The sequence below is a fragment of the Manduca sexta genome, chromosome 5 (assembly GCF_014839805.1).
Source record: "Manduca sexta isolate Smith_Timp_Sample1 chromosome 5, JHU_Msex_v1.0, whole genome shotgun sequence".
NCBI classification, from domain to species: domain Eukaryota; kingdom Metazoa; phylum Arthropoda; class Insecta; order Lepidoptera; family Sphingidae; genus Manduca; species Manduca sexta.
Genome location: NC_051119.1, coordinates 8,720,347 through 8,746,952, shown reverse-complemented (window position 1 = coordinate 8,746,952; position 26,606 = coordinate 8,720,347). Strand labels below are relative to the sequence as shown.

At 36.4% G+C, this 26,606-nt stretch overlaps 2 protein-coding genes across 3 annotated transcripts; one reads left to right on the top strand and one right to left on the bottom strand.

Moving 5' to 3' along the window:
* The first annotated feature begins 10,774 nt into the window (after nucleotides 1–10,774).
* Nucleotides 10,775–15,755, top strand: LOC115455887. Of its 2 annotated transcripts, none has more exons than XM_030184676.2 (4): nucleotides 10,775–10,793; nucleotides 12,681–12,804; nucleotides 14,133–15,164; nucleotides 15,505–15,755. In XM_030184676.2, exons 2-4 carry the CDS (start codon nucleotides 12,691–12,693, stop codon nucleotides 15,619–15,621), a joined length of 1,263 nt encoding a protein of 420 aa, XP_030040536.2. In that variant the 5' UTR covers nucleotides 10,775–10,793; nucleotides 12,681–12,690; the 3' UTR covers nucleotides 15,622–15,755. The 2 variants fall into 2 exon arrangements, with proteins under 2 accessions (XP_030040536.2, XP_030040535.2); XM_030184675.2 differs by lacking the exon at nucleotides 10,775–10,793 and adding an exon at nucleotides 11,373–11,616.
* On the bottom strand, nucleotides 15,749–26,492 carry LOC115455886. Its single transcript, XM_037443410.1, has 13 exons — nucleotides 26,456–26,492; nucleotides 26,206–26,267; nucleotides 25,802–25,991; nucleotides 25,156–25,261; nucleotides 24,179–24,315; nucleotides 23,254–23,328; nucleotides 21,319–21,401; nucleotides 20,745–20,870; nucleotides 19,653–19,800; nucleotides 18,790–18,911; nucleotides 17,978–18,110; nucleotides 17,278–17,583; nucleotides 15,749–16,266 (listed from the first exon to the last, which is right to left on the bottom strand). Exons 1-13 carry the CDS (start codon nucleotides 26,490–26,492, stop codon nucleotides 16,025–16,027), a joined length of 1,767 nt encoding a protein of 588 aa, XP_037299307.1. The 3' UTR covers nucleotides 15,749–16,024.
* Between the last annotated feature and the right edge of the window lie 114 nt (nucleotides 26,493–26,606).

Sequence of the window (26,606 nt, the reverse complement as noted above, 5' to 3'; positions counted from 1 at the left end):
ACATAACTGAAAACAAATGCAACCACCTTCCATATTAAATTCTGTGACACGTCCAAATAAAACCATTTCGCAGCGATGATTGCTCAAAGCCACAAAGGGCGCTCGTGTGGGGTCGACAACTCACCAATAACAGTTGTGTATGAAGGGACTGCCCGCGTCACAGTGTACCCCTGGATGGGCATATTGTTTTACCCGATGTGTACGTATGCTTTTTTTGGTTGGTTTTATACATATTTTAGTGACAATGGTGGAGAATAGGCCCTAAAGGCCCCAGGCGAAAGCAAAAAGAAGGCCTATGGTGGACTAAAAAAAACTTCTCCGGTTTTACTTTCATTAGTAAGATCGTAAAAAGAAGGTCCTTCAAGGCACCGCGCGGGACCCCATACGGTTGCTCGGTTCGCCATCCCCAAAGGCCGCCTCTGGTGGAGAAAACACCTAAAAGATAATCTTGTTCTGTAAAATATTTTCTTCATATTTGTGACTGATTTCGTTACTCTTTGGTGACGTAACAATAGTATTTATAACTGTTTTATTATTGCAACACACATTAGAATAAAAACTTTTCTTGTGCAATTCTGTGACTGTTAATTACAAATTTCCTCAAAAGCCTATACGCCTTTACACAGGTGAAATTCTATAAAAACACAATTGTTTTCATATCATTCTATATCTATATGAAACATTGCACGTTCCTTTATGCTAAAATTTTACAGATCACTGACTTAGCAAATTTAAACATTATATATTTTTTGAATCAGATAAAAAGCGATTGACCACTGCTGTGGTTCTCGTGACGCGGCAAATGGCTATTGGAACAGCTACTGAAATTGATAAACTGCCAAAGCATGACTTCAGGTAGGCTTTTATTCGTTATTATAGTATTACAAATGTTAGAAATATAACAGTATACTTAGAATAAGTCGGGCACAACGCATGGCCGTAGCTAGACTTGAATTTAAGGTAGGACAGCTGTAATTATAGCTAGAGCGGAAGTAAAAATGTTACTAGATCTGAGCTGGTCAATCGATTTTTGGCTTTCTTCACTTGTGATCGTGAATGAGTCAAGTTAATACTTACGAAATTGTTAGTGTAATATACAGATTATAACAAAATACCCTTAAATCGAAATCGAAAGGGGTTATTCCACCTATCAATACAAATAACTCTTACTGTGGAACCAACTTCCAAATCGTGAAATATATTTTTAATCTGCTCCATATATTTTGATTGAGTAAGTATATATAATTTAGTTGATTATTAAGGTAGGGTATTAGTATTTTAAGGTAGGGCATTGCCTCACAATGCCCCCCCGCCCCCCCTCCCCCTAGATACGGCCCTGGCACAACGCTGTGAATGAATCATTGGTATGACTGTACGAATTAGTATTTTTTTACGTATACGCCAAAGTGACCCCACTTGCTCCTGATGGTAAGTGGAGGTGCCATAATAACTGTTATTATATTTGTGAGATCAAGTGTGGAAATCAGTAGTGGCAATATTGTCATTCAAATAACATGCGACAAAAAATTATCTATTTCTTTTTATATGTAGTAATTATTACATTTCAGAGAACGATCGAGGGTGGTGTTTGGCCACAATTGCAGTGGACCTACTGTGGGCATCAGAGACTACACCTTCCATCCTGATTATGAAAAAAATACTTACAGCGCTCTAGTGATGATTCAGTTAGAAACTGACCATTTGCAAATAGGTAAGACGAAACAACTTAAATTACTGGTGGTAGGTCTCTCATATGTAAGATTCCGCCTGGGTAGGTTCAACCACTATGTCTATTTCTACCGCCAAGCAGCAGTGTGTAGTCACTGTTCTGTTCCGGTTTGTATGACATTGTAGGCAGTGTAACTACTGGACATAATAAGACTTAACATTTCATGTCTCAGGATGACGAGCGCAGTGGAATACCCAATTTTTTTTTGTAATTCAAGGTGTTGGATGGTGTTTCTGCTGTTTATGGGCGGTCGTGACGCTTACCATCATGCGAACGGCAAGCTCGTCTCGTCATTCAAAGGCCATATCACATGATTATATAAGTTAGTAATTTCGTAAAGCTAAGTTAACAACATTATAAATGTAAATGCAAGAAAAACGTACATATAATATGGAGGAAAAATAATATACCTAAAAGATATTCCCACATCAAGCCATCTACGTTTTTACATGTAAAGCTAAACAGTGACTATGATATTAATTCTTTCTAAAAGAATAAAATGACTGGATGGTACCCAAGGCGATAGGCTCGCTCTCTATCCCATAATGTACATAGCGAAAAATGGACCTTTATCTACCTCGTGGATAAAGGCGTGATGTGTTATGTTGTTGAAAATTAATATAAACAATCGAATCTTGTGTCTAATGGTAATGCTAGTGGGAACTGGGATGCAATCTCAATAAAACCCTAGGACCATTAAGTCACCACTTGCGTCTTTAAATTCCATAAAATACAATTGGCTGTAAAAACAATACTTCTAGTTGTCCGAGACTGAAATTAAAATTTTGTTTGTCGTATAATTAAAAAAATAAGGAAACGTTTTTGAATTTAGTGAAACAAGTAATGAAATAAAATAAAATACTTATTTGAATTAATGTGTTTTTATTGTTTCCTTATTACTAAGATTAAAGAGCTTCTAAAAATACGTCGCAAGATATTCGATTGTTTTGGTAACAGTAATGTGAAGTTGACAAGTATTGTAAACTTGCTGAATACAAAGTTAGCAATTCATTGAAGCATTCCTTAAAGCTTGTTCGTGGTAGACTCTAGACAGCTCTGTCTACGAGAATAAGCCGGTCAACTGAGATAATACAATTATCTTGTGAAAACAGATGTGAACTGGTTCGCAGTCGTTTTTGGGGTTCCTAGTACTTCAAAAGGAATTTAGGATCATTTTTGCCCGTCTTTGTGAATTTATCGTTCGCTTTAACGGTGAAAGAAAACATCGTGAGGAAACCTGGAAACCTAAGAAGTTCTGTGTAAGAATTTTGAGGGTGTGTGAAGTCTTTCAATACGCACTAGGCCAGCGTGGTGGACTAAGGCCTAATCCCTCTCAGTAGTAGAGGAGGCCCGTGCTCAGCAGTGGGCAAGTATATAATACAGGGCTGATATTATTATTATTATTATTTACCCGTCTGGATATCAAAACCCTTTTTCTCAGGAAGGTTTAGAGCTATCGAGTAAAAATTTAAACGAAATACTCGCGACCACGGTGTCTATCAGCTGTGAAAAAATTAAACTTGTAAGTCGACGCGATAAAAAAATATGATCCTATTCACATTTTTGCGATTTCACTAAATAATCAAAACCTATAGGGTACTTCCCGTTGACCTAGAATCATGAAATTACGCAAGAAGAAAAATCTTACAGCGCATATAAAGGAAAAATCGGTAAACCATAAATATGTACTTTTAAAAAAAAAACAATATACTATTACAAACTTATTATTGCGGTTAGTGTAATAACAGTATCTAGAGGTCGAACCGCATAGTTAAGTTTGTTAAGAACTTAGATGTACATAGATATCTTACCTACAAGTTTGCACGGAACCCTCGGTGCGCGAGTTCAACTCGAACTTGTCCGGTTTTATACAAACATTCAAATTAACACCTTAATCATAAAATGTTTAATTTTGAATTTCTTTACAGAATTACACCCCATATGCCATCCGCCTAACCACTTCGTACAGCCCCAGATGTACGCAATGACTTTGTCTAATGGTATGACCAAACAAATCAATAACAATAATATATAAATACAGGGTCATGTTGACATTGCATTACTAAATGAAACCGCTAACTTATCTACTTGAAAATGACGCTTGGAATAAATTACTCGAATCGTAGATGTAAAATAAATAAGTATCGAACAATCAAATAAAAAGTAATTTTAATTTTACGCGCCCTAAGGCCACTAAGTCTAATAGAATTCGTCGAATGCATTCCGGTACACACCATATTCGCGCTAAATTACAAAATGATAAAAGAAATCAGATAAGTAAAACCGGGATTTCTGGTGAAAATATTCGTTATTCATTACTGATTGTTAGTAAAGATAAAGACGAGTATGTGGTTTAATTTAATAACGTAATTTAAAATTTACCCTATATAAGTATGTAACTACTTCACATTTCCTTTTTTTATTGGAACTACGATAACAGTGTGTGACATCAGAACTCTTAAGCACAACATTTAAAATCCACTGAGCCTAAACGAAATAAATACAATTCATAGAACGAGATAATAAAATTTATGTACTAAAAATTCCCTCTTGTGTTTGAAAAGTATATTTCACACTAAATTCTATGACACTATATTTATTTTACACTATCCGTTTTATCATGCAAAATATAAGAATTTATAATGTGATAAAAAAATCGTTTGTTTCCATTATTCAGATACTCTATTTTAAATAAATCCCTAGGTAATATTCTATTTCAGAAGCAAAGAACAAAATAATCGTCAATAGTTCCTTCAATAATTTTTCAAAAATGTTACTGCTACATTCTAATACGGTTTTCAATCAACAAAACAATTGAAATAGAACTACGTTTTATATCTCTATTCAGACACGAAAGGAATTGTATTTGTTAAAGAATTTAATAAATGAATGCAATATTTGCAGACTGCAACAAACCAATAATAAGAATACACAAAATGGAGTACGTAAACGAAGCGGAATGCAAACAATATTATAGAAGATCTCAGGTTTGTACAAACATGTCGACGCTTAAAAGGCAATCATATCAAAGCGACAAACATACCGAAAATTAGTTATATAAATGTGAGATTTGTTCAAAATAAAAATGTTTTTTAAAATAACTTGCTTCTCTAACAATTTTTAAGTCTAATGTCTTGACTAACCAAACTTCGTCTATTCACACTTCTCTCTTTTATCTCGCTCACGCACATTACGTTCCGTTCCATGCATGCCAGCATGTTTTACAAAATATTTGTTGTTGTCTTGAAACTAAAATTCTAAAATGTCTTGTATCTTCACTTTCGAGATAATTGTACAAAATTGTATAAGTATATAATTTTGTTGCGATTTCAGTTAGACGTAAGTTCACTGTGGCCCTCGTACGCCACGTGTGCCCGCGCACTAGACGGGGGTGAATGCGTGTGGCGCAGCGGGGCGGCGCTAGTCATGAAACTCAACGGCAGATGGCGACTGGTACGTTTTAGGTATACTTATATTTAAGTATATAGCAGACCAGCAAAGTAAAAATATAATCTAATGGTAAGTAATTATCTCCATCTAGAATCAACTAGCAGCAATTCTAGCACCTTCCTATAGGGTAAGTTGGTAATGAGGAAGAATGCTCTATGGATCACTGTTCAGAAACTCAAAGCTATTATATTGAACTATTAACTTAAGCTGTAGTTATGACAAGACTCTGACAAACATGGTATCAAATCGGAAGCATTAGGTTTTATGGTCCCTATAGAAAACAATAAATAAAATATATAGGGATCTTAACATAGAAGTTTACACACTTATTAATACAGCTCGGTTTCGGCGTGCATGGACCAGGTTGCAGGGCACCGGCAAGGTTCCTGGACTATGGTATGTACCACAAGTGGGTGAAACGCAACATCGCGCGCATCGGCACGCCGACTATCACCAGGCTGGCACCGAACCACATGGTATTACGGAGAAGTAAGCCAAGATCTATACCGATTATTAACAGAGAGTTTCTTCGTGAACTGAAAAGGAACAGCTAAACTAAAAGTCCTTGGAGTTGCCACAACACAAACGTCGCAAAGTAGAAGCCATAAGTGTTACCGTATCACAAATGTCGCTTAAGTAGCAGCCATAAGAGTTGCCATAACGTAAACGTCGCTTAATATAACGCAAACGTCTTTATATCTGGCGCCTACACTACTTATCATCAAGTGCAGTGCAATTTGCTGTGCTCGAATGATAAAAGGACATCAAAATTATTAATTTAATCACTATTTTTCAAATACGTTCAACTATGTCTGGTTTCACTCAGTTTAAAATTTGTATAATTGTTACATGTAGGTAAATAATGTAACTTTCACTTTGCGGTTGGCCAACACCTCAGTCCCCCCGTGACCAGGAAGGCTGCAACGTCTTCGAAACGTCATTAAAGAACATTATTTATGACTCCTATAAGCTACATTAATATTTTCTAAGGATTTGAACGTGAAATCGCAAACAATAACCCAGGCTGCAATGAAATATTTCATAACTGACTAAACGAAAAACTAAAGATTATTTGAAAATTTGTCCAAAATTCCTTATTTCCACAGCGCTGTCCACACTGCAAAGGTACGGCCCGTGCGACAAAGGCGAGACAAAAACCGAGATATACACTGACACCGTACAAATGGAGAAGAAAGGCCAGTGGTTTCATGTAACTTACAATGTACGTAGAGTTGCAGTTTTAATCACTTTAGTATAAGTTTTTATCGTCCCGTGGCAAAATGCTTTCATTATATCTGACGGTAAGTACCTTTAGTAGTGGCATCCCAAAAAAGTTTATGGATTGCGGAAAAACGCAGAAAGTTTGCAAGGTCTGACCCAATCCGAAAAGTTGATGCGTCTTTATTTTATTTGGAAACTCTCCTACCCTTATACTCGCCACTGCAGCTCCTGCAAGCCTGGGTCAGCAGTGGCACGTATTTTATGTAAAAAACGATGAAAGCTCGCCGAGTCTCAGGGAACACTAATCTGCCTCCGCAACGCAACTAATAAAATAAAACTATGGGGAGGAGCTAGAAACTGTATTTATTTGTTTATTTATTCCAAACATTATTTCCAGCTATCGTTGTACGCCGACGTAGAATACTCCTGCGTAGTTTTTCGCGCCGACAACTACAACCCGTTCGCTGAACGCGGCCACGATTGGTACTCAAAGCCCAAACTGCGCCTGCGCAGGTGGTGCGCCTGCTCCACTGCTGTCTGCTACGACTTCCAGTACATCGAAATACATTTTCACATCGATATATACTTCGTAAATCATATGATATTCAAGCTCAGCGCATACGGCAAAGAAGCGAAAGTAATAGACCCGATCAAAGCCAGCGTGTACGCAAATCAGGTACGTAGGAAACCTAATATCACGAAGTATGCAGATTTGAAAAAAGAATTAAAAATTAAGAAGAACGGACGCAATTCTTTTTGGTTTTATAAAGATGATGTTAAATAAACCTAATATTTAATGTGTGTTTTATTTGCCCAACAATCCTTTGTAGCTTTAAGTACGAAGAGACTCGATACGACATCGATACTAAAAAGATGTGTTCCTGTTTCGAATCCTTACTATTAAATAGGACGCATAATGATGTTTGTTATTAAATATCAAGACCGATAAACCGTATACTTATCAAACATTACTCCGTATGCGATCAAATTTACCCTTAACCAAAGTTTTCATATTTACATAAAATACTTTGACCTGTACCGTTGTAAAAAATGTCCATTCTCAATACTTAAAAACTGCCATCAAACTTGAACGTTTAAAAGCATATATTTTTTTCTAACAAAATCGAAGGTAAGTTCGCAAGTTGGGCACGAGTTTGACTGCCATTTGCATAATTTCTGTCGTTCACAAGTTTCACCGGTTGACCTCTGATTCGTTTTGTGTCTCAACTATGCGAGATGGCCGGGAAATAGCGGTTCAAGTTATATTATTAAAAGTTGCCAGCCTCGGCCCGCGAAGACTTTGCAGACATAAAGATTATAAAAGGAAAAATATTACTTTACAAAGTAAAAAGCATTGGATGTATACGTGCTTTGGAAGACAATGGAGGAATATTCAGAATACAACACATTACAAAATCAAGTAATCTACCAACTGAAAAAAAACTTGTTAAAGAGAATTTACCAAGTTTTATATAACGAAAATATTTTGGTCTAGATCAACAGAAAATACGTTGAATAAAATTTTGAATTTAGCTGTAAATACAATGATAATATTTTGAACCTAACTTAACAATTTTTAAACGAACACATTAAAGATTTTGCATTCATACTCAGACGAATTGTATAGGACTATACGGATGTAGTACCAAAATGATTATGATTCATCGACAGAAGGTTTAAAAATGTAAATACTGGACATAAAGTATAATGTGTGCTTTTATTTTAATTTAAATTGGTTTTATGATCTGAACAGGAAAAATAAATAACTTGCTATGCTGTGGTAAAATAATTATAATATTTTTTTTTGTAGTGACAACATTATCATTAAAGCGATTTTTTTTTCCTGTTAGGCTCTAAGTCCTAATTCCTCGTGTCAATGCTGGCTATTTACACAACAGAACGATAACACGAGGAAGTCACACGCCTGACGGCATAAATAGTTGAAACGCCATCCAGAGCAGCTTTGAATAGTAAAGTACTACAGGACACTTAGATAGGACAATATCTTGTTCATCCTCTCGAGTAAACTGCTTTCCAAACTGTCGTTAGAGTTTAAATTTATTTACTTATTAAAAATAATATTCGTTTTGTAAACTTTTATAGATATGAATAAGCACTGATGGTAGGATATATTTTATATCCGCCCGAATAACGTCCACAGTACACATTGAGTTAAAACCGGTATTAGTGGCCCTCGTAAGTGTGTCTCGTTCCGGGATCAGCCTGTGTATATCCGGTTCCAACAGGCCGGCATAATTGTGTCGACTGCCGGGGGGTAATAATCTCTCGTCAGTCGACATTCTATTGGACCCACTCCACTTACCATCAGGTGCAGTAGAGGCACTTTGACGCGCACGTGTAAAAAAATTACAATAAATGTAAGCTAAAAGATTCGGGCTATAGTAAAATCGTTAGCAAGTCTACTAATCTGAACTGATGGCGCAATTGTGAAAACCGTTTGGGTCCGCTTCCATCTTAAAGAACGAATGGTTCAATTCGGCTAAGCATTAAAACTGTATTGGGCGTCGGTTAACGTAATAATCATGGATATTTCGGCCTTTAAAATTTCGTCATATTAAATTTTAAAGGCCGAAATATCCATGGTTCTAATCACTGCTACTTTGTTATTAAAGTGACTAACGTTTGTGGCAATTTGCGATTTCGCTACTTCATTTATAGTGTTTGTTGATCACGAACATTTTCCTTTCGATGTTTATGTACTATTTTAGTAGGTACAGGTTATTTGGTTGATTGTTCTATCGAAGCATATTTAGACTTTTAAACAATTAAATAAAATAAACGCGGTGGATGTAAGTATATCATATATGAAATTTACTCAATTCTAACCAGATTGTAGGCACGGAAAAAGAAACTCCATGAAATCTCGCAGCAATCGAATTAAATCCAGGCTTTTTCATCGCATCGTCGGCTTAAAATATTCAGTGTACCAACCACACGCACCGTGGCGAGTTACCCAAGCCAATTTAACCTGAATAATTTAAAACAGTCGAATTTCGAAGTTCACTCAAAGTCGAAATGGTCATTTACAATTTAGCAGTATTATAGCCCTATAACCCCGACGGGTTTTGTAGAGCTGCGAATCGTGAGTGAACGAATGAATTATAAATGACCGTAATGTCAACCCGCGACTGAATCAGGTGAAGCAGCGATGGGATTGAACTAAAATAAACAAAAGGATACAACTTATACGTAAAGCTTGTTTGTTCCTTTATTTAGAATCGAATCGCATTAGATGTGGATGTGGGTGCTAAGAGGTCTGATTTGAGAGTAACATTTATAAATACCCCTATGTAGACAAAAAAGGAATGAATTAAGTACATAAACAGGTTTTATGATGGAAATAGCAACTTGACACTGATGTTTAGCATTTTATCCACGAGATTAATAAACTAATTCATTTTTATTCAATTTTTAATGAAGGTCAACATATTCTTTTGATGGTAAATAGCAAAATCACTCCAAATTTGAATTGCAAACCACAGCATAGCACCACATTGTACCACCGCAAAAAATTATATTGCGGATATACAGATCCAGACGGCCAAACTACCTTTAAAACAATGTCATTCTCTTTCGAAACACACTCTGGATTTTCAGAGGTTGTTCAATTACATATTGTCATCATATCTAGTTGCCTGGTCCGCATACTTTTTACGCTGCCGTTCATTATCTCATAAAAGCATGAGTTCACAAAGCCGACATCCATCAGTACGTCTCGTTTTACCGTGATTACATCTCAAAAAGATGACAACAAAAAATACCACGCGTTGCAGCCCACAGGCCGTCTCAAAGCCAAGCAAAAACTCTTTTGTTTTCCATGCGAACTGGCGCGAGAAATTCTTGATTCGCGCCTTCGGGCGGTGCGACGACTGCTTTTTGCTTCGAAACTAGACATTTTTCTATACAAACGTGTGATTTGCGATATTAGTCTTTATATCGTTGTCATAAGATATTGGTTGTGTTAGGTTAATGGTAAAACAATGTGTGTTACAGTATACAAAAGACTGATTGTGGCAACGGAAGACCCGTGAGGCAAGCGACCTTTGCAGTTTGTAAATATTTATTTAAAGATTTCGTTGAACTATGCTCAAAGGTATTGTAGCTGTTCCCATACATTTTCTTAACGGTGAATTTATAATCGCTGCAATTTAATAACTTTTTATAAAAATTAATGAATGGACGAGCTAATAAATCTAATCTAATCATAAATTTCTTGTTTACTGTTAACAGTAGCAGCGCCAATCCGAAATTCGAATCGCGAAGTATTATACGAATATGTCCTGTGTAATCACGCTGCAATATCAATATCATCAATTTCTTTACCTTTTCAACCAACTTCAGAAAAGGAGGACTTTTCCAATTCAACCTGTAGGTACGTACCTATATTTTTTATTCGTGTTACCTCCGAACCTCGTCATCAATTATTAACCGTTTTTTTTGTTTAAAATAGCATGCCGACAGATTGATGCTACTTTTGATTTACACGGAGATAATAAAAGATAATGAAATTAACTATATGTAGTAATATCCACTTTGATGTATAAAATAGTGGTATTACATAAATCTATTATGAGAAAAAAATATTTTCCAGGCTCCTCAAGTCATCGAAAAACCATCGGAACTTAATTAAATGCACCTTACCTATTTATTCTATTTTCATACTGGCGTCCGACATTATTAAAAGCATTGAGAGAAACAGATCTAATTATGGCAGATATTGCGACACCTCAGACATATAATAATTAAAATTCCAAATAAATTCAAATTTTTCTCATCTAATGCTAATTTTTCATGTAACAGCGTCGCGAATACCATCCCAACACGTGTTTTGAGGAACGTCATTTCGGTATACGAATTGCTCCTGTCACAACTGTCATGACGACAGATGTTTATTCTATTAAATTTCAAATACTGTCAAATAAATAAATAAACATTACCCGAGACTGTATTCTCAATTTATTCGGCTATTGCCGATTGTTTATTAATAAGGCGCGCAACTTTGGGCTGTTATTGTTATTTCGTGCTTTTTGTTATAAGTATTACGTGTATTTTATTACAGAACTAAGTATTAATATCACATTCAGTACCTTTTTGATAAAGTTTTATTAATATTTTTGTACATTAATGTTTATAAATAAAATATTATACTAAAGTTATCATAGTCACAATATTTTTTAACGTTTAAAACATTTATGGTAAGTAATATATAATTAAATATTTTCAAACTTGGATAAAGAAAAACTTCATTAAATAATACTGCATTATACCCATGTAAAAATAGATGAGAGATGTTATTATTGTTCTAATTTCAAATAATTTTAAGATTTTCATAAGTAATGAGAATTTCTGCAAAGTACCTAGTAAAACAAATATTTTACTACCAAAAATTTATTTTTAATTCAGTTATGATGTGTAATGGATATAAATGAATTTTTAATACATAATATAATTAATCACCTATGATTAAACTGCATACTAAAACAAGTTAAGACTCAGATTAGATCAGTGCTAGACACAATTGTACTAAGGTGTTAGATATAATTCATTATTATCTTGGTAGCCTATATTGATCAAGTAATTTCCATGATTTTTCACTGCTTGGTTCTGGGGGTAGTAGGATACTTGTATCAGGCCTGATAGAAACCACCATATAAAAGATGTACATCCTGCCATATAAACCCACAAGACTCGAGTTCCAGTACCAGCCTGTGAATATTTCAAATAATAATATAATATCAACACTGTATTATACATTGTTCCACAACTGGGCACGGGCTGCCTCTACTACTAAGAGGGATTAGCCACGCTGGTCTAGTGCGGATTGTTAGACTTGACACACCCACAAAATTCATATTGAAAACTTCTCAGGCATGCAGGTTTCCTCACAATGTTTTCCTTTACCATTATCGCAAGTGATAATTCACAAACAATAAACACATCATTTTAGAAAACCTGAGTTTTGCTCAAATTACAAATGGCTATCGCTGGTATTAATTTATAATTCAAACATAAGAATAATTATGTGCATCGGAGACACTACTTGGACCCCACAACGCTTTCCATCAGGTGTAGTGGTTGTAGTGTGTGAAAATATTTAAAAAAAGCTTACTAGTAAATATTATGATACATATTACCAAGGGTAACTTTGCGATGTTTATAATAATTTCCTGTAATTTTATTTATTTTTGTATCATTTTAAGTTTTTATATTAGAATTATTTATGATACTATACTATTTAAATTTTAATATTTTATTTCAGTTAGCTCAATATGGCTGAAGATTTTTCCACTTTGATCCATGTGTCACCAGCACTCACAAATGAAATGCTGAGCGAAGCTCTTTCTGATTGGTTTAAAAAAACTGTGATATTTACAGATTGGGAGGTAATTTTTTTTACATTATATATTAATTTTATCCTTCATTTTTGTAGTGGTCCATCAATAGAAAACTACATTATTGGTACTTATAGGCTGTTTGATATCCTACTAAGAATTTAATGCAAATTATTACTAAATTATGACATAATAATACCCAGTTATTTATTCCAGTTAGTTTTTTAATTTCATTCTATAAGTATTTCTTATGTTTACGCCAATGCAAGACATTGAAATAAAACTGGCTTTCGGATATAATAACAGGTTTTTGAAAAATAAAATCGCAAAATATGTGTGACCATATTAATAATTCATTTATTGAAAAAAAGTTATTGAACTTTGGTGTCAATAAATCAAGGTTTGTGCACTTTAAATGGAAGAAAAATTTCTTTTACTAATTTATTTAACTAGTCCGATAATAACAGTGATTGTAGTTCTATGAAATTGATACTACAAACATTATATCTGACTGGGCACTGTTATCATAATTATATAAGATAGGCAAGTGTTACAATTCAATTAGGTAAGAGAATTTTACATTCATTAATGATATTTTGCCTGCTTCACAATAGGAGACAATAGCCGAATTATTTGTGTATGTGTGTGTGTTTGAGTGTGTAAGAGAGACACAGAGATAGACTGAGAGAGAGAGATTACTTACTTCAAAAAACTTTTCCATCATAATTTAAGTTCAAAATATATTTTTTATATATTTTTTTCTATAACATTATTTTATACCCATAATTTAATAAGGATGATAACTTATTATTTTAGTTTTTAATATTTCATATCATTGTATCAAGTTTCTACTATAATGCTACCAATAAAATAAGAACCCAAAATCAATGAACGCGAGATTTTAAATGTTTGAACCTAAGTTTTTTCTCTACTGTACTCCAATAGGCATACCCGTAGGTTACAGTAAGGTATTTTATATTTATTTTAAATAAAAAACACATTTATACACATACATAAGTAATTTCAATCCTCATGGACGTATGCAATAGCACAGGGGAGGAAGTTTGGCTCCTATCTTTCCAGTTTCCTATACTTACTGTTATGTAGCTTGACCAGAAAAATAGAAATCATGCTTGGAAGGCACTACTTTTGCTCCTTCATTTTAAAGTTATATTTGTCAGTACAAGGAATTATTTATATTTTTTACCACCGTCTTTTTTTTTTGGTCGGGCCATACCTTGTTTTCTCGTTTTGATATACCTGTAAGTAATTTCTAATTGACCCTTCTCCCGCCCTTCCCCAATGCAAACAGCGAGATACGACCATGACCACTGTAACGTGATAATATTGAAATGTCTAAAACTAGATGTTTTTCTCAGTACGTCAGCGATACCGGGAAAGGCGACTCCTATCTCAGCGAGTTGATAAGAATCAAAATACACGGAAAAAACGCTGACAACGTCGCTAAACACGTCCAAGTGATACTCAAAAACATACCCAAAAGCAAATCCCGACGGCTCACTTTCAAAAGCCACGAATTCTTCAAAAACGAGATCAACTTCTATGAAAAAGTATTGCCAGAGTTAATTACATTCCAGTCTGGTAGAAACGTGGCAGAACCCTACGATAAATACGTAAATCTCTTCTTAGCTTACAGTGATGGGACGAATGACGTCATATGTCTCGAAGACGCCAGTCTAGAGAACTTCGGATGCGCAGTACGCCAAGAAGGAATTGACTATGAACACTGCAAGATAACATTTAAAGTGTTGGCCAAGTTCCACGCTCTGTCGTTCGCCATGAAAGACCAACAGCCAGAGAAATTCCAGAAGATTAGTACTGAATTGTTTGAGACCTACTACCACGACCGTCTGTGGAATTGGTACTCCAGGTTCTGGAAGAGGATATGCGGTATAGCAATAGACGCTGTTGAAAAAGAGTATCCGAACTCCATATACGTGGAGAGATTAAAGAAATTTGCGGTGCCAGAACGATACCAGGACATGATAGACGCCGCCACGAAGACTACGGCCACGGCGGTCATATCCCACGGCGATTCCTGGACTAATAACTTCCTGTACAAATATGAAGATAGTCGGCCAGTTGATGCCAAGATTATCGACTTCCAACTATCGCGTTGCGCTAGCCCTGTCTTGGATTTGACCTTTGCCATTTACGCTTGCACTTCTCAAGATCTAAGGCTGAAGTATTACGAGGAGTTGCTAAAGTATTACCACGATGTATTGTCTAAAGAAATAAGAGACATGGGAAGTGATCCAGAAAAGATATACCCATGGAGCTTATTCATGGATGAGATCCAGAAGTATTCCTACTTTGGCCTCGCTTTTAGTTTTGAGTCGACTCCATTTATTGTATTGGACCCGGAGGATGCTGTTAATATGGAAATGGAGGTAGTATATCCATAATAATTATTAAATTTCTATATACAGGTTAATGGCGGACTAACTGCTTATCTGATGGCAACTTGCACCTACAAACAATAGCCCAAACTCCCCGAACTTTTAATAATAAACAAAGGCGGATTCAGCATTAGGTCATTGGGGTCATTACCCCCTGCCTCCCCTTCTGGGCTAACCAGGAAAATAGAAAACCCGTTTTTGGGGCGCCACTTTGGTTTTCGTTTCAAGGTTAGCGTCAGTACAAGAAATTAATTCCATATTTCACTACAAGATGGCGACATATTTAATGTTTCTGGTAAAGCTATATATTATAGCCTACGTCTCATTTCAGGGCGACGAAAAACTAAACATTGAAGACGTGTGGCAGATAGGTCCTTTTAAGACTAAAGAAGGCCGGCTACGGGAAGCGAATAATGTTGTATTTTGTGTGGACAGAGGATATATATAAAGCAATTATGATACTAATAGTGTCTTTTATAAATTATTGAAGAAAAAATAATAAAAGAAATCTTAGTTTTCAAACTCATTATGTAATATCATTCCAATTTGTATTATTTTGGAATATAAAATGCTTATATTGAATTATTTTTTTTACTTATTTTACCTATTTACCTAAATGAGAAACATTGTTTGGATATTTGGGGTTTTTATAATATTTAAGATGCTAAAACTGATGAACAGGTTTGGATGAAGTTGGCGTAAAAATAGACAGTATCCAAGGTTATCTTACAACATTTTTATCCCGAAAAAGTACTTATTTTAGAAAATTCTTACTCGTGCACAGAGTCCTGAACCACAACTAGTGTAAATAATAAAGCAAACACCAATTTTCATTACACCATAATTTAACTTTACGGCGCCGAAGTCGTCGTTGCTTCTTCTTTGGTGGTTGTCGTGACTGGGGGAGCTGTAGTAGGCTTAGCTGTAGTCGTCGTAGTCGTTGTAGTCGTAGTTGGCGTAGTCGTCGTAGTCGTCGTAGTCGTAGTTGTAGTCCTCTTAGTTGTCGACCTAGTCTTAAACCTCTTCTTCGTAGGCGGTGCCGTGCTTGTCGTAGGCTTGTAATCGTACGAATCGGAGATGACGTCCGGCCCGGCTGTAAACGATACCATGAGTCTGAATTGAACTATCATGAAAATCAAAGGCTCTCAGTAGTAGAGGAGGCTCGCGCTCAGTAGTGGGACAGTATATAATACAGGGCTGACATTATCAGTCTTAATTATAAAAAATTGTAAAGCTATGCTTAGTTAAATCACAAATTTACTCGATCAGCTGTAAGTTAAAACCCGCCATCTTGCCTCTTAATTAGGTTCAAACTCGGAATCGGTGACGTTTTTGACAGCTATTTAAGTAATCAATTAACCAACAAGTTTATAAGTAAGACTGTATATATTATATAAACTAGCATACTTATATAGCAACGGCGAAGGGTCCACATAACCCGATTGATACCGCCATCCCTTTAGTAATTCATGTGATATCTAATTATGAGAACGATTTGCAGACTTCATTTATGTGTTTGTGTCTATATATTGTATTGGATTCCAGAAAACTTCACCCCTTTACCACAGCTACATAGTAGCCTATATAACACCCCAGGACATTGTCTCCTCGTGTGCTAATTACATACAAATCCGATCAGTTTTATTTTAAGTCACTTCTAACAATAATAATAATAATATCAGCCCTGTATTATATACTTGCCCACTGCTGAGCACGGGCCTCCTCCACTACTGAGAGGGATTAGGCCTTAGTCCACCACGCTGGCCTAGTGCGGATTGGTAGACTTCACACACCCTCGAAATTTCTATAGAGAACTTCTCAGATGTGCAGGTTTCCTCACGATGTGTTCCTTCACCGTTAAAACGAACGATAAATTCACAGAGAATACACACATATTTTTTTTAGAAAAGTAGAGGTGTGTGCCCATGGGATTTGAACCTGCGGACATTAGTCTCGGCAGTACGTTCCACACCCAACTAGGCTATCGCCGCCGCACTTCTAACAAACATCAAACATTTTCACAAACCTTCGAATATTTATCAGCAAAAAAAAAAGACTCGCATTTATGATTAGATGATAAGATTCTTTTGTCTATGATACGTACATTCCTCCTTCGTGGGCGGCGGCGTGGTACTAGACCACGTACTGTTATCGAACTCCGTGGTAGTCCACACATCATACTCCGGCACCCACATCTTATAATCCAGCGGTTCGAAACCGAAGTCCGTCATGTAAGTCTGTCCTCGATATTCGACGCGCGTCATACTAAAGTCCTTGTAGTAAGTACCCTCTTCCCATTTCCACTTCTGTATGTCCAGGAGAGCCATGGATTGCTCCTCTCCCCATACAAACATTTCGAATATGCATTTATCGGAGAACATTAAGTATACGGACACATCCAATACGGAACCTGGAATTATTAATTCATACTTCAAATATCTGCCGGTTTGAGAACATAGTTCTTTTTGGAAACAGGTTAAAAAGAAGTTGAGAACTGAAGGTATAATACGATTTTCATTTTAATTTTAACTGCCGGAGTGAAGTTAGTCACGAACGTAATTATTTATGTCATGAAATTTGTTTATATGGGCGTAGCGCCTATTACACGACTAACTTCACTCTCCTTTAACTGTCAGTTCATGTAACTGCTCTGAAGTTAGTCCACTGTCGATCCATTTTAAAGGGCGTATGAGGATGAACTGAGAAGCAATCAACCGAGCGGCAAAATTATAAACTGATCAGTAGAGCCGATCTACGTTATAGAATGCAGGTATTTTGCTTAATATTACAAACAATTATGCTACCTTTGTAGGTGTAACAGGCAGGCCCGTGTGAATATCTTTGGCAGTAATGAGTGATCCTCATCTCGGAGACGGCCGACGCGTTTATCAGCTCCAGCGTGATGCACTTGTAGTCTATATTGTTGTACAGCGTCATCTGCGAAACAGAAACTTGGTGGTTCAGGCTAGTATGGGGATAGTTTAAGACCCTGGGAATGATATAGGTTTTTATACTTTGTGTTTTATTTAAGAAAATATATAGCAGGACATTTATCCTTTCAATATTTTACCATGAGAGAAACTGCAGGCGAAGGCTAGTATAATAATAAAATAAAATACTCCCTATTATTTTCTCTAAGCTAGAAGACATTAAAACCTTTATACTAAGTACTACTGCAGTAGAAGTAGTCAACAGTGTTTACTTCCGTACACAAGACCCGCCTGAGGCCTTACTCTATAATCCGCACGTTATTTTGACAAAACTTAACAAGCACGTAACGCTCCGTGTCGCGTTTAAAACAATATAAATTGGCATGCAGAATACCATTCCACGGAAATTTCACGAAGATAATGTAACACGGCCGGGGTGCGAGTTTTCTTTTTCATCTATACATATTATAAAACTAAGTGCCCTTTTCTATCTGTATGTTATCAATTTTCTCAAAATCTACTGAACGGATGTTTATGAAATTTGGTACGGAAATAGTTTAAAACCCAGGGAAGGTTATAGGCTACTTTCTATCCCGGAAAACTTCTTCAAACGGGCGAAGACGCGAGCACAAGCTAGTAGAGAATAAAGCCCCAAATACCACCAAGTACATAACTGTGACACTCACATTGTAGGTGAGGAACTGGTATTGATTATTATCCGTTCTCAGTACAATAGACTCTCTAAATATTAGATTCGTAGTTTCCTCAGCGTCGCAAGCGCCGAACTTTTGTGCCGCAGCGCTGGCGGCTGGAAACAAACAAATTTTAAGTTAGGATACATTGAAATTAAACTAATTTTCCGGATTCTATCGCGGTTTTTTGTTTTTTATTTTTCTCCCGACGTTTCGAAGACTTTGCAGCCTTCATGGTCACGGGGGGGACTGAGGTGTTGTTCATCCGCAAAGTCAAAGGATTAGGATACATTTTCAATAATTTATTACTGACATTATAGCCAGTGTAACTACTGGACATAATAAGACTTAACATCTCTTGTCTCAGGATGGCGAGCGCAGTGGAATACCAAACAATACTTTATAATTCAAGGTGTTGGATGTTGTGTTGTGTTGGTGTGTTGCTGTTTATAGGCTGTCGTATCGCTTACTATCAGGTAAATGGTAAAATCGTCTCTTCAATCAAAGAAACAAATATATCTAAAAAAACGATATACTTAAATCCGTGTACTTAATATTATTTAAACACTTGATTGGCCTATTTCGTACCTGCGTATTTTACTCCGCTAAAACCGAACAGACCTTTTCGTACAATTAATTAAATTATTTAGCACTGAAAAAAATTTACTCATAATCACATTGCTTGCCTAAAAAACAAATGCAATCACGATTCCTTCTAGTTTCTATGTTGTGTAATATGTTTAAAGGAATGACAAACTCTATCAAGCGCCCTACCTTCCTGATCCATTAAAAATGGTATTAAATGCTACATAGTCTTTAAAAACTTCGGTTAGACCAGCTAACCTGCTCATACTTACATCGTAGTATGTATTTCTGTTTGTTCAACTTGGTGATGGTGATGCGCTGGAACTTGCGAAGGCTGGACCTAATCCAGGGGTCGTAGCTCATCAGGTCCAGGTATCGGGACGGGACTCCACAACCAGGACCTCGGACACCGAATCCGAGCTATGGGAAAAGTGAAATATATTTACCCTCTTATCCATAGACTTTTTTATCTAAGGACGAAGTATTCCTGTGATAATAAGTCTGTTTCTCAATGCCGACGGCATGGTAGTCTTCGCAGTGCCTAAACATAGGGCAGTTGTGATTGGCTAATATTGAGATACAACTTGAATCTAGTTGGCTGTCAGATAAATAAAGCTAAACAAACAGCAAGCTGTCAGATAAAGCTGACAAACTGACTTGTTATCACAGCAATGCTCCGACCTTAGATAAATAACGTCTATGAATAATGGGGCTATAGTTTAATATCGGCGTTTGCGAATAAAGTACGAAAAGTATACCTTATAGTGTCTTTAAGGTATTTATTCCCTTGCGCAATCGCAGTGTGTGGATATAGGCGACATAAGCGGTAATATCATTTGTCGTATTCGCGATCGCGTGACGAGACTCACGACAGACAGCAAAATTTAACAGTTTTTGTTTCCCACAAGGCTTAACCTGGTTTGGGAGTTATTGTAAAATAATGAAATTGTATAAAACATATAATTTTTTACAATAAATTAATGTAATTTAATTAAGTACAGTGACGTAGCTTGCCGTCGAGGGTCCCTATATCAAATTTTGTTCATAGCCCTTCAAAACAGTTACGAACTTTTGGCGCCCGCTTAGCTTAGTGTAAGTTTAAACCAAAAGGCCCCTAAACCTCAGAGGACCCTGTATCATTGATACGGCTGAGGCGGAAGTAGCTACACCCCTGATTAAGTATATAAGTTAAGTTTAATTAAGTATTCAAAATACTTTTATTTATTTATTTAAATGTTATTTTATTGTTATTGTTGCCCGATTTAAATTTAGAGTTAAATTATATTGTTAGATGTAAGTGTTTTGACCTAGTGCTATAAACTTTCGTTAAATTTCATAAATAAATATAATATATAAGATGATACCAGTTGCCATCGTCCCCAGACGTCTCGGCTGACGAGCGCGGCGCCCGCGTGCCACACGCACGGCCACTGCATCTGCAGCGACAGCGCACACGCCACGTGCGGCGGACGCATGCGCTCGCTGTACAACTGCGCACACGCATACGTACCGTCAGACATAAAATTAAACAAATAAATTTAAATCTTCAAATCCCGCTATAACTTAATGTAATTTTATGACTAATTATTTTAAAATTAAGTAATTATTTATAACCTTTTTAAAAGACTCATGGAATGAGATGAAAATGTATGGCAAAATTAAAATTATCAATAATTAAATAATTCATTGTTTTTATAGCATAGGTAAGCCGGCAAATTAGCAAGTGGGACTTTTTGTACGCGCCGCACACAAACACCTATGCACTGCCTACCTTACAGGAGGAAAATGAATTAAAGAAAGATTAAAACCTTCGAAATTCTCACTTCGAAACGCAACAGCAATTTGTTACTTTAGCATAATTTATCTGTCATACAGAGGTGGTACCACTCTGTCCTGCCTATAACTTACTCTATGTCCATTCTCGTAAAGAATACTTACATTACCACCAACGTAGAAGTCCTTGCACCAACCGCCGGGAATGTGTTCCATCTTGTGAACTTGTTTCTGAAGAGTCTTGTAATCTGTCAGAAATATATTTTTTTCTACATAGGTAATCTATACATATTATAAAACAAAGTCCCCTTTTCTGTCTGTCTGTATGTTATCTATTTTATCAAAATCTACTGAACAGATTTTTATAAAATTTGGTATAGAGATAGTTTGAAACCTTAGGAAGGTTATAAGCTACTTTCTATCCCGGGAAAATATATAGCGCGACTTATATCCCGAAAAACTCCTTCACGCGGGCGAAGCCGCGAGCCAAAGCTAATTGTTTATATAATCTGGCAATTTAAATTAAGTACAAAGTACAAACTTAAAAAAAATATCATATAAACATAAAACACGAATTGGAAAGATTATATTGCTTATGTGAAAGAAGTCACTAGACACTTTGAAACAGAAAGCCATTTCATTCATAGTTTCTAACAATTGGCAATGAACAAGCAATTAAGCAGACCGGCATAATAGCTACGGTTGAGATCGCCGCGCGTCTTTGGTCATTGTCTTACGACTGCGCATTTACTGCTAAGAGCAGTATAATCGCGCCATACCATTTACTTTATTTTACTGCATAGAAATATAATAAGACCACCTAGAACCATGTCTATACAACAGTCCTTGTACATAGCTGTATGATTCTGCAGCCTGCATCGAGCGACATGAATTTTAATTTTAATACTTTTGCAGTTAAATATTATAATTTAAAAAAATCTCAAACTTCGTTCTGGAAAATAATACTTAGTTGTTATTAATTTATATTGTACTAGCTTCCGCTCGCAGCTTCGCCCGCGTGGATTTCGGACTTCAAAAATGGAGCCGGTCGCGAACGTTCGAGAATGTTCGTTTTACGAAGCTACTCGCTAGGTGATTCGCTAGCCTCTAGGTGCCAAGCAAGCCGCCTGCCTGTGCGTTCGCGACCTTATATATATACAAAAAATATCCTTATAGCATGATTCAGTATTCACGCATGATGGCTTATTATTAGCGTATTTCATGTATAACTTTGGTGTTTCTATACCGATTTCTATGATTCTTTTTTATGGAATATTTAATAATGTTAACTTTTTTAATTAGTGATGACTGAGAGTGTTATAAACATAAGAGTAAACAAATATAATGAGAAAGCTTCGAACTGCTAAGCTATCGGGAGTTACACGTGTTATTGTGAGTCAACCATAAAAGATAGACATATGCTGTCGTGGGATATTTTTACATAATTTTAAGGAGAACATTTCCGTCATACATGATTTCTGTGTAGCTTTAACCATTAAGCTTGCACACGCGACGGAAGCTTAAAAATGGAGTAACTTCTCCCGTTTTCCCAACATTTCCCTTCACTGCTCTGCTCCTATTAATTGTAGCGTGATGAAAAGTATACTATAACCAGCACAGGAGTATGACAAATAATTGTACCAAGTTTCGTTAAAATCCGTTGAGTAGTTTTTGTTTCTATAACGGTTATACAGACAGACAGACAGACAGACAAACAGACAGACAAAAATTTTACTAATTGCATTTTTGGCATCAGTATCGATCCCTAATCACCCCCTGATAGTTATTTTGGAAATATATTTCATGTACAGAATTGACCTCTCTACAGATTTATTATAAGTATAGAAGATGAGTACTATGGTGGCACCATATTATCTAGGTATCTAAAATTAAAGTCTGTTTTGGTGTCCGTGACCTCACCAAGTGGCCTGACAGCAAATCAGCGCTGGTTTCATTACTATCATATGAGTTAGGGCCTTTTTGTGACATTTATATTAAGTTTTTATCAGTTTCTATTGTATACACATACTCAATTGTTATAAATAAGGTGATTTTCTTCTTTTTCTAGATTATTCTTGAATAAATAGACGGTTTAATTACCTTCATCAAACTTTACGACGTAGAATTTCGGTTTCCTGAGCCTTTCTGGTGGTGGACATAGTGGCTTGATTTTAGCTGAAACAATAACTAGGTAGATAATAACAGCAACTTAATGAATATATTTAAGTAGATATTTGAAACAGAGTTATCAACATGTGAATCGTAGAAGCTATGTCAATTGTCCCCTGGAACGTTTAGGGCAGTGGTTTCCAAAGGATTTTTACCACGCCACCCTGCTGCCTAAAATAGAAATGGCCACGCCTCCATTCTTGAAAGAAGAGGAAACCAGGGGTCTCCCCAAGAATCCTAATATTAAAATATAGAAATGCCCACGCCTCCTTTTCCTTCAAGGAAAAGGAAAGTAGGGACTTCACAAAGTATCCCTAACTATTATTATAGAAATTGTTTTTTTGTCACACCTTTACTTCTCAAATTGGTGATCATGACATTTTGCATATAGTCGTACGTTGTCAAATGTATAGAATAACCTATAGCTCGTAGCTTCTATAACAACGGGAACTATTCTTGAAGGATAGAAATTGATTGACAAAATCTACCTTTACATGTTATCACGCCTCCCTAGGGGGATGCACCCCATAGTTTAAAAAGCAATGGTAAACTCATCACGAGTTTACAGATACTTACCGGTGATAGCTTATTTAATAATATGTAAAGATGTCAGCGCTACAAAAAATTATGCCTGCCTCGTTGGCGTGGTTTTATTACTGCACGACTGCAAGCTGAAATCTCGGGTTCGATCCCTGAGTCGGGCATGATTTTAGATTTTTCTACTCAGTATCAGTCCAGGGTCTGGAATTTCTGTGGAAAGTGGGTGCAGTAGTTGCGCCTCTGCTTACCCCTTTGGCTGTAAAAGGCATGAGTTTGTGAGCGTGTATATTGAAATCTAATGATAACGGATACTCACGGTTTCTGACAATGTCAGTCAACTGTATGAGTGCTAGTGTGTTGTACGTCTCGCCGTACTCAGGATGAATGACGTAGTTGCGCACGCGGCGTCCCGGCGCCTCCCAATCCTCGCCTAGCAGGACGCGGGAACTTTTCCTGAAACAATAATTTAGTTTTAATAATATATCACTCTTAACGTCTATTTTCAGTAGTTATAGATGTGATTGAATTGAGGTTTAATAGGCTACGAAATATTGGTGATCCGCGTCGATTTCTGGACATCCAAGGGCTACATTGATAGTTCACTTTGGAGAAACGTATATATTCTTAAACTCTCTTCATGAGCAGTTAAGGCAAACCATTTCTGCAGATATTTTTGCAAATATTTATAGGCTATTAAAAATATAATGAAATAAACATTCGTTTCACTTTGAACTGCGATCGATATGCTATTACAGACCTATACAGTATACATTTCACCAGTTAATTTGTATTTTTTTTGATACGGTCCCGGTACAGTATTGTACACACAGGCTGATCCCGGAACGCGACACACTTACGTGGGTCACTATGGCGGGTTTTGATACGATGTCTACGCAGGGCCGTAGCTAGACTTGAATTTAAGGTAGGTCAGCTGTAATTACAAGCAGGGCGGAAATAAAAATGTTACTACATCTGATCTGCTCAATCGATTTCTTTCTTGACTTGTGAACGTGAGTAAAAAAAAAAAAAAAAAAACAGCTTAATACTTATGTACTTTTTAAGGTAATATACAGATTGTAACAAAATTCCCTTAAATCTCGAAAGAGGGTTATTTCACCCATCAACACGAATAACTCTTACTAATGTACAATTTAGTTAATTATTAAGGTAGGGCATTGCCCCACAATGCCCCCCTAGCCACGGCCCTGTGTCTACGGTGGTCGCTTCTGGGAGGATATAAAATATATCCTATCATCAACAATAAATACTAATAATAGGATTTTTGAATGAAACCTGAAGTGCTTCTTCGATATGGGACCTATGTCGGCCGCTGCGGCTAACACGAACTCTTTGTGTATCAATACGACGGTCGTCACCGCTCTCACCTCACCTTGAGCGTCTGAAAAAAAAAGGTAGTTACCCTGTAGACGAATTTGGACCTGCGTTCGTCTCGGCAGTCTGTTCCACACTCAACTAGGCTATCGCCGCTTCTGATACTGTAGCCCCCTTATTCATAAACGTTATTTATCTATGGACGGAGCATTGTTATAACAAGTCTGTTTCTCAGTGCTGACGGCATGGCAGCCTTCGCAGTGCGTAGACATAGGGCCGTTGTGATTAGCTAATATTGAGATACAACTATAATCTAGTTGGCTGTCAGATAAACAAAGCTGAGAAACAGACTTGTTATCACAGCAATGCTCCGTCCTTAGATAAATAATGTTTATGAATACAGGCGTACATGTTTATAAATTGTTGATATCAGTTAATAGTATATGACAAACGTGCTTGCTTCCATTATATCTATGCTATTGGAAAAAAGAATCACGGAAATCATACCATAAATGCCAGTAATCGATATAAAAACGTTATAAATTGAAAACCTCATTTGAAAGTCGGTTAAAAATAACCCCTGATGAAAACTTATTGAGTGCCTTACAATCCAAATAATAGAGTATTCCACTCCATGGATATTTGTCGAGCGTGACGTTGCCCGTGCTGACGTCGATCTCGTGGTCAACCCCGCAGTTTATTAGATCTAACTCAACAGCTATTGTTAGCGTTGCTGAAACAAACAGCCTTAGTAGTAACAAATGCGTATTAATTATATTATTATTATTATGACTGGGCTATTTCGTACTTACCTTCTTGGAATTTTTAAGAATGTTTTTTTTGGGTGGAAGAAAGCACTCATTCTGCCAACAATGAAGTCCACACATACGCCTTTTAATTTTAATTTTCATATGTTACACATATTTTCTGTATTCTACACCTCAATATATCAAGACATTCCCCGCTGTCCTCTCTTCTCTAACCTATTAGCTACAAGTCGTTCTGGCCCACCCCAGAATATCGTCGAACAGCTCCCAAGTGGTAGTGCGAGCTCCCAGCGTCCAGTAACGGATCTACGAATTATTGATCGTAGCACCAGATCCTAGGGGGGGACTCGGGCCCAAGGGGACACCACACAGTCCCTCGAAGCGCACCATAGTCTTAAGATATATAGCTTTACCAACCCCTAAGGGCGCTCGAATATCTAAGCCTAGCATTACACCCTACACACAGTAGATTGATTTATTTTCAAATGACTTACCTCGTAAAAGCAGAAACGTTATGATTTTCTTAAACATTCTGATGACAATGATTTATATTGTACTTGTCGCGATCATTTAAAAAACAATAACTGACGATCAATGCTTAAATACACGCATCTTATTATGAAATGTGATTTTGCTTACAAATAT

Bases quoted from the DNA above. Each gene is read 5' to 3' on its own strand.
- LOC115455887 (XM_030184676.2), top strand. From the start codon at position 12,691: ATGGCTGAAGATTTTTCCACTTTGATCCATGTGTCACCAGCACTCACA. The intron at 12,805-14,132 runs GTAATTTTTTTT...TGTTTTTCTCAG, and splicing joins TGATATTTACAGATTGGGAG to TACGTCAGCGATACCGGGAA. The intron at 15,165-15,504 runs GTAGTATATCCA...GTCTCATTTCAG, and splicing joins CTGTTAATATGGAAATGGAG to GGCGACGAAAAACTAAACAT.
- LOC115455886 (XM_037443410.1), bottom strand. From the start codon at position 26,492: ATGTTTAAGAAAATCATAACGTTTCTGCTTTTACGAG. The intron at 23,329-24,178 runs GTGAGTATCCGT...TTATTGTTTCAG, and splicing joins GACTGACATTGTCAGAAACC to CTAAAATCAAGCCACTATGT. The intron at 18,111-18,789 runs GTGAGTGTCACA...TCTGTTTCGCAG, and splicing joins ACCAGTTCCTCACCTACAAT to ATGACGCTGTACAACAATAT.